At 37.5% G+C, this 7,392-nt stretch overlaps 2 protein-coding genes across 2 annotated transcripts; one reads left to right on the top strand and one right to left on the bottom strand.

Annotated features, from left to right (window-relative positions):
* Positions 1-3,246: 3,246 nt before the first annotated feature.
* LOC117632088 lies at positions 3,247-4,222 on the top strand. Its single transcript, XM_034365480.1, has 2 exons — positions 3,247-4,055; positions 4,151-4,222. Exons 1-2 carry the CDS (start codon positions 3,258-3,260, stop codon positions 4,211-4,213), a joined length of 861 nt encoding a protein of 286 aa, XP_034221371.1. The 5' UTR covers positions 3,247-3,257; the 3' UTR covers positions 4,214-4,222.
* LOC117632087 (sufE-like protein 1, chloroplastic/mitochondrial) lies at positions 3,860-7,158 on the bottom strand. The gene is made up of 2 exons (XM_034365479.1): positions 5,881-7,158; positions 3,860-3,969 (listed from the first exon to the last, which is right to left on the bottom strand). Exon 1 carries the CDS (start codon positions 7,082-7,084, stop codon positions 5,912-5,914), a length of 1,173 nt encoding a protein of 390 aa, XP_034221370.1. The 5' UTR covers positions 7,085-7,158; the 3' UTR covers positions 3,860-3,969; positions 5,881-5,911.
* Between the last annotated feature and the right edge of the window lie 234 nt (positions 7,159-7,392).

Genomic DNA, 7,392 nt, shown 5'->3' with positions numbered 1-7,392 from the left:
CACTTTATGACTAGTTCATCTCGGTTATGAAGTCAATACATTAACGCACCGTGAATGTGTACTGTGGTGGTGCTAGGTTCAGATGGCCTATCGACGTCATATGTAAACTGAATAAAAGTAGAGACCATTTTGAAGTCTAAGGCATCTCTCCTCGGTAGAAATTCAAATCCAAAAACTCTTAATGTCGCCATGCCATCTTTTTGTCTTGCTTTGTTTCCTTTGTCAAGTTAACAAATAACATCTTAGCATGGTAAACAAGTTGGCTGGACCGTTCCCCAAATTGAATTGAATTCTTTAATCCACCATAATTTTCACCAATTCCCAAGACAACCAATACCTACATTATTTTCAACCCAGTTTTGCCAATCACACTAAACTTATCCCAAATCCAATCATGAAATTGGAATTCAAGACATTTGTTCCCTTGATCAAGCCAATCATATTTATGTTGAGGGAAAGCCTCCATTGATTCTACCAATACATGTTGGTGTTAGAACTAATTTTCACTTTTATCCTCCACTGGCTCTTTGTCAAACTTTGGACCATAATAAAGATAATTATCTATTTGGAAGGATGCAAATTTTCCACATGCATTATGAGTACCGATGATACCTTTTTTCTAGGTAAGCACCATTGTACGTCCCATTGCACAACCTTCTCAACCTCTGCCGATGAATAAACTAAATTGTGGAAAATAAGTTCAAGGCCCTCTTCCATGGAATCCATGTCTTCACCATCATAAGAATATTGATCATATATATAGGAGGTGAAGTCCAATCACAACCAACTTCATTATTAGGGTTAATCGTTTTATTAGTTCCTGAATTTAGACTCGATTCGCATTTGAGTATCTCAATTTTTAAAATGGTTATCGTAGTCCTTTAACTTTAGTTTCATTATGACAAATAGTTTTATCGTCAATTTTGTTAACTTTTCTGCTAAGTGCAGGGAAAAATGGTATTTTTGTATCAAAATTGATTAAAATATGAATAAAAAATTTCAAAAACTAAAAAAATTAAAATTAGACTCTCTTTCTCTCTCTCTCTCTCTCTCCTGGTTTATACTCCCCCCAAAACTTTATTTATTTTTTGTTGGTTTTTTATGTGATTTTTTTTAATTGTTATTCTAAAGATATGATTTTTTATTCATTTTTTTTGTTTTAATATAAAAGTATCATTTTACTCCTGCATTTAATAGAAAAAGTTAACAAAGTTAACAAAATTAACTGCAAGACCATTTGTCTAAACGATATTAAAGTTAAAGGATCACGGGAACCATTTTAAAAATTAAGGTACTCAAATGCAAATCGAGTCAAAATTTAAAGACTAATAAAACGATTAACCCTCGTTATTATTATCAAGCTCACTTTTTAATATAAAAGGCGACAAATATTGGTTTACCTCGAAATCTGGATTTTCTTTGTTCTCAATTGGCTTTCCACCTTAAAATAGATTCTTCGGTGTCCTTGAACACATAAGCGTCGGTACAAGCCATCGCCACTTCAAGCCAATTATGAAATATTGGTGTCCCAGTGTTCCATAAATGACTCTTGCAAGTTGCAACTCTGCAACGTACACAATTTCAAATTGTTCTCATGATGTGAATACTTGCGTTTTGATGCACGATGCTTCATAAGAGCTTCATGGTGTTCAATTTGCAAGGCAAGTTCCTCAATTTGTCTACGAAGTGCTTGAAGTTCTTCATCTCTCTCACCTTTTAAATTCTCAATCAAACGGTAATTACCTTTTCCCCTATCTCTTCTTGCAGCCACTGGCACGATAGATCGGAAGCCACCCAAGAACTTAGTAAAGCTATGATACCAAATGATGCGGGGAAACATGCGACTAGAGATTATACAAGAAACATCAAGGAGCACAACTAAAAACAAAGAGCCCAGCTCTATATTGTCATTATCAATAAAAACGTAATCAAAGTTTGCCTCATTCTTCCATAAACCCACCTAATTATACTCCCACTACATGAATCTGACCCAAGGCTTCCAATTGCATGAACCATATGTGTAAATGAATCATAAACCTTCTTGAAATATGAAAAGTCTTTTGAACTTGTTCCATTATGCACTGCATCAAGCATGCATGAAAGAGACACAACACCAGTCATGGATTCTAATTCAGGAGAACAAAAAAATTGAGAAAATAAAATTCTCTTACGAAACAGATGAGCAAGTTGTCATATTATCTATCCGTCCATTAATTAGGTGGAATCATGTTTAAATATATGTTCTTAATTTAAAATCAGACAACATAACATGTTGAGAAATCAGTCATTCTCACAAATTAATGGGTCACTTGATGCCGGCAGCCCAGAAATTAATGGGCTACACGTGTTGTTCTAGACCACCTCATGCTTGGACTATTTTGGGTTGCTCAATTCGACCAACAAAACCTAGTATTGTTTTGTGACCCATTATTTTGACCAAAATTTTTTTTTTTTTGTGAACCATTGTGTAAATTGCCAATTTGGGTTTCAAACAATTTTGGGTTAACCAACCCGTGATTGTGCCATTTTGTTTTACCATCATTGTATTTGTCAATTTGGTTTTAAACAACTTATTCTAGGACTTGGTCCCAACGTAAATGGCGTTCACCCAACCTAAAGCATAATATTGGTTGGCATGGCAAGCAGCTGGGCAAGCTTTAGGGGGATATATGGATCAAAGATATTTGGGGATCTTCTGCAGCACTTGTTTTGAGTACTTGAGGGTACATTATTTTTGGCATGCAAATTATGCATCCCACCCACCACATAATAATATTTTTAATGTTTGAAAAAGAAGGAAAAAAACAAATAAACCCCAACTGTTCAATGTTCTGATATGATTTATAGTTAATTGATTATACATGAACAGATTACTTTTCAAACTTTTGTCTAATATTTCTGCACTATCTTTATGGTGCGGCCTAACTTTCCGCCAGATACTTCCTTAGGGGCTAAACATCAAACACATACAAAGTTTTTATAAGATAAAACCAGCAGCATTGTAACATTTTCACAGCATAGGCTCCAATTCCGTTGGTCTTTTTTATGTTTATATCTACCATTCACTACTTTGACTAGTCTAACCAATCAAAAGTGCTTATAAACAAGTAAAGAAACACAATCACGTTGCAGGGCAGGGCAGGGCCACTTCTGTTTAGGACTTTCTCAAACAGTGCTGCAATTTCAAAAGCAAAACCATTCAAACATCTAAGTTATACACCTTTAGCTCCACCTACAACCCTCTTTTGCAAATACCAATGACAAACAAATTGGTCCCACTATCCCTCTCAATCAAAAGCGTCTTTTCCTTTACTTGCTTTAATCAATTTCCTAATTTATTTAAAGAAACAATTATCTTCCTCTTCCCCCTTCATTACTTGGTTCAGCTGTCTTTTCTCCTGGTTATTCATTCTCCAGATATGTCAACTCTCCCACCTCCACCTCCATCTCCAATTCCACCTTCACCTCTACCTCAACCCCCAGCGCAGAGGCATATCCGACACTCACCCCAAGCCCCACGGCAAACCACACCGGTCTCTCTCAACCAAATTATCATATCAAAGCTTGCTACAAATCGAAAAGTTCCAGCACCTGATGCAATAGATCAGGTCTCCAGTAAATCAACAAAGCAACCAATACTCCGGCAACCTCAACGGACCAAGCCACTTATATGGTGTTGTGCAATTGTGTGTCTTATATTCAGCCTTATTCTTATCATCTTTGGAATTGCAACTTTGATCATCTTCCTAGTTGTTAAACCAAAAACTCCGTTGTTTGACATCCCCAATGCAAGCCTCAACACCATATACTTTGACTCACCAGAGTATTTCAATGGTGACTTCACTTTCCTGGCAAATTTCTCCAACCCAAATCGGAAAATCGATATAAGATTTGAGTACCTGGATCTGGAGCTTTACTTTTCTGACAGGCTCATAGCAACTCAATCTCTTGGACCTTTCACTCAAAGACCTGGAGAAGGAAGGTTGGGATCAGTTCGCTTAATATCAAGCTTGGTTTACTTGCCTGAGAATCACGCTGTGGCTCTTCGAACACAGGTACAGAACAATAGGGTCAACTATAATATAAGAGGAACATTTAAAGTGAGAGCCACTCTAGGAATGATCCATTTTTCTTACTGGTTGCATAGCAGATGCCAATTACAGATGACGGGCCCACCAACTGGTGTTTTAGTTGCGCGAAGTTGCAAAACTAAAAGATGAAGATGAGGATTATTCCTTGTACCTTCTTTCTATCTTCTTATTGTATCTACATTGAAACCTAAATGCAATTTTTGGTGTATAAAAGTCATAGAGCTATATAACATGATACATGAGCATTCTTTCCTACAATCTGAAGAAATAGTTTTTCTTCTTCTTTTTCATTCAGATTTTTGGTTGATTGTATTACAAGTTCATAAAGTAACAAAACCAATAGAAGGACAACTCATCATCATTGAAAAAAAGGATATAGAAAACACATGGGGTTAAAGATCAGAGGGCACAAGATAAGCTCTTCTACAGAAGGAAGAGAAGGGGGGACGTCACGGTTGTGTCCACTGAATAGGAACTCTATTTGAGGGATACGAAGCACTACAGTTCTGCTTGTGGAAAAGGTTAGCAAAGGATGTATGAAGATTCAATTAGGATCCTGCAGTGATTTCCACCTAATTTCTCCCTTATTTAAAAACTTAACATTATCCCCATATGGTGTTCCGGCATGGCACTACCACTTTAATTTATTTACTTAATCAAAAGAATTCCTATAAAAAGCATTGATAGGTCCAAAGTTCTTAGAGAAATCTAGAGAATGAACCAAGATAACAAGGGAATCCAGCGGCCAGGATTGTATTTATAGGGGGTGCATTTCTGGATAGTCCCTATTTCCAGTGTCCTAATTAGAAATCACCAATATAATATCACTTTTAGATCCATCAACAATTTAGATATTCTGAAAACTCTGAAAGAGACCAATTTTAAATTTAAGAAACACCACAAGGTCACAGTCAGATGTTCAATAGCAATGTAGTTAATTATGTTACGTAATGGACAGCTGGTAGCTGGAGAGTAGCCAACAGATGAGAACTAGCCCAATCTCTATAATTTGTACTAGAATTTCCAACAGACGACTATGCATATCTAAACTGCCTTATGTGGAAGTTCAGACCAATTTATTTGATCATAAACTTGGTTAAAGCAGAGAGCTAGAGTCAAAGAACCCACAAAGATATTCAGTCTGCAACGTAGCAATTACCATTACAATCTTCGCTCCTCGTTTGATAACCATTTCAATTTTAGTTTTGAGTTTTCATATTTTGTGCTAGAGTATAGAAGAAAAAGAGGGAGAATGGAAGTGAGAATGACAGGGAAGATGAGAGGGGAGGAAGGAGGAGGGAGTAACAAAAGTGAAAACAAAAACTTGAAAATGAAAACAATTTCAAACAGATTTCAGTTTTTAGTTTTTGTTTTCACTTTTGTTACTCCTTCCTCCCTCCTCCCCTCTCATCTTCCCTCTCATTCTCACCTCCATTCTCCCTCTTTTTTTTCTATACTCTAGCACAAAAAATGAAAACTCAAAACTAAAATTGAAATGGTTATCAAACGGGCCCTAAGAGTTTCACCCAATCTTTGCTTTCAAAGTAAGTTCAGTGTCTTATTTAATCAATGTTAAAAAACATCAACAACAACAACTAAAATGTATGGCTAGTTCAGCATAAAATTTACCAATATGTAATTCAATTATCATTATAAAGATTAAAGACATAATGTGTTCACATTCTAGCAAAACTTATGAGCACTATGTGTACAATACTTCTGAGCAACAACCTCATTTAACGATCATTGAAACAAGATATAAGAAGAAGAAAAAATCAAGAATATGAACCTCTTTTCATGAGGAACTCAGAGCAGCTCCTTCACTTTCCACTCAATTCAGATGGTGTTTTGGCCACTATCGACAATGCATGTAGTCCACTCTGCAACTCTTCTTGCAACAAACCATAAATGAGCCTATGCCTCTTAACTAAACTCTTCCCTTCAAACTCTTTAGACACAACTTTCACATTGAAATGTGTCTCACCATCACTTCCTCTAACACCGGCGTGTCCGGCATGCTGATTAGAGATATCTTCTACTTCCAATTCAATAGGACTAAGCCCTCTTTCCAATCTCTCCTTAATTCTCTTCCCTCTGCTCCCCAAATCACCCGAATTTGACTCATCTTCATTCGTAACACTTGCCACTAGTTCCAATTGCTTAATATCTTCTTTAGAACCTAATCCAACACCCAAATCCTCGATAACACCATCAACTTTCGAACCCAAAGTCGAATTATTTTCACCACCCACCTCAGAATTCAATCCAAATTTTACTTTTTTAAAACTATTTTCACTTTTTGCCCCCAAATTTGAGCTACTTACTCCATTTTCTTCTTCCACGAGCAATTCATAACCCTTTTTCTGCATCAACTTCAACATATTCAAAAACCCATTATTCCTCGAAGGCGTTAAGCTCTGCTGAAGCCCCAGAAGGACCGCGAAATCAGGCGAGACCCGCAAAACCTCATCGACTGGGCGACCAGAGAGGCCATTGACGAGCAGAGCAGCGAGTCCCTTGGTGAGTACCGAGTCGGAATCGGCCTCGAAATATACGTTCTTGTCCGAGTCAAGGTAGGCCCTGACCCAGACCTGAGAGACACAACCCTCGACCTTGTTTTGCTTCGTTTTGAATTGGTCATCTAAAGGCTTGAGGTTCTTGCCGTAGAACAAGAGCTGCTCGTACTTGGCCTTCGATTCTTGTACGGACTGGAAGAGCTTAACTATCTCTTGAAGCTTTGGTGGAAGCTCTTCAATGGATTGCAGAGACATCGGGCTTGAAGCCGAAGATGCAGCTGATGCCGCAGCTGATGCAGATGGTAATTTCGATGAGGATATGGTTGGTATTCTTTGGAAAGTGATGGGCCTTTTGAAGAAAGAGAGGTTTGGGTGTTTTGCCGATGAGGCTAAGAAGGCTTTTGGGTTTATAATGGAGCTTGGGAGTTTGGCTGTGAATAATCTAAACGACGATGAGATTGAAGAAGACGACGACATGTTTGGCTCTCAAGACTTGTCGAAGAAGAGAATTCAGATAGATGCAGTGGGGCAGATTCAGAGATAGACGAAGAGCGGCTCAAACTAACCGTTTTGTTTGGCAATTGAGCTCCCAAACGCACCGTTTCGTCTGGCTGTTAGTTGGGCTGCTCTTTACTGGGCTTCACTCCACTCCATCTCTCATTCTATTCTAATTCGGACCAAATCATTCTATAGTGAGGACTTATTTAAAGTCCTTAAATGAGGCCCTATCACTTAATTTTTAAATCAAACTAATCAATTTGATCTAACGATTAAGCGATAAGAGC

This window comes from Prunus dulcis, chromosome 6 (genome assembly GCF_902201215.1).
Source record: "Prunus dulcis chromosome 6, ALMONDv2, whole genome shotgun sequence".
Taxonomy (NCBI): Eukaryota; Viridiplantae; Streptophyta; class Magnoliopsida; order Rosales; family Rosaceae; genus Prunus; species Prunus dulcis.
This window is presented reverse-complemented; position numbering and strand designations above follow the sequence as displayed.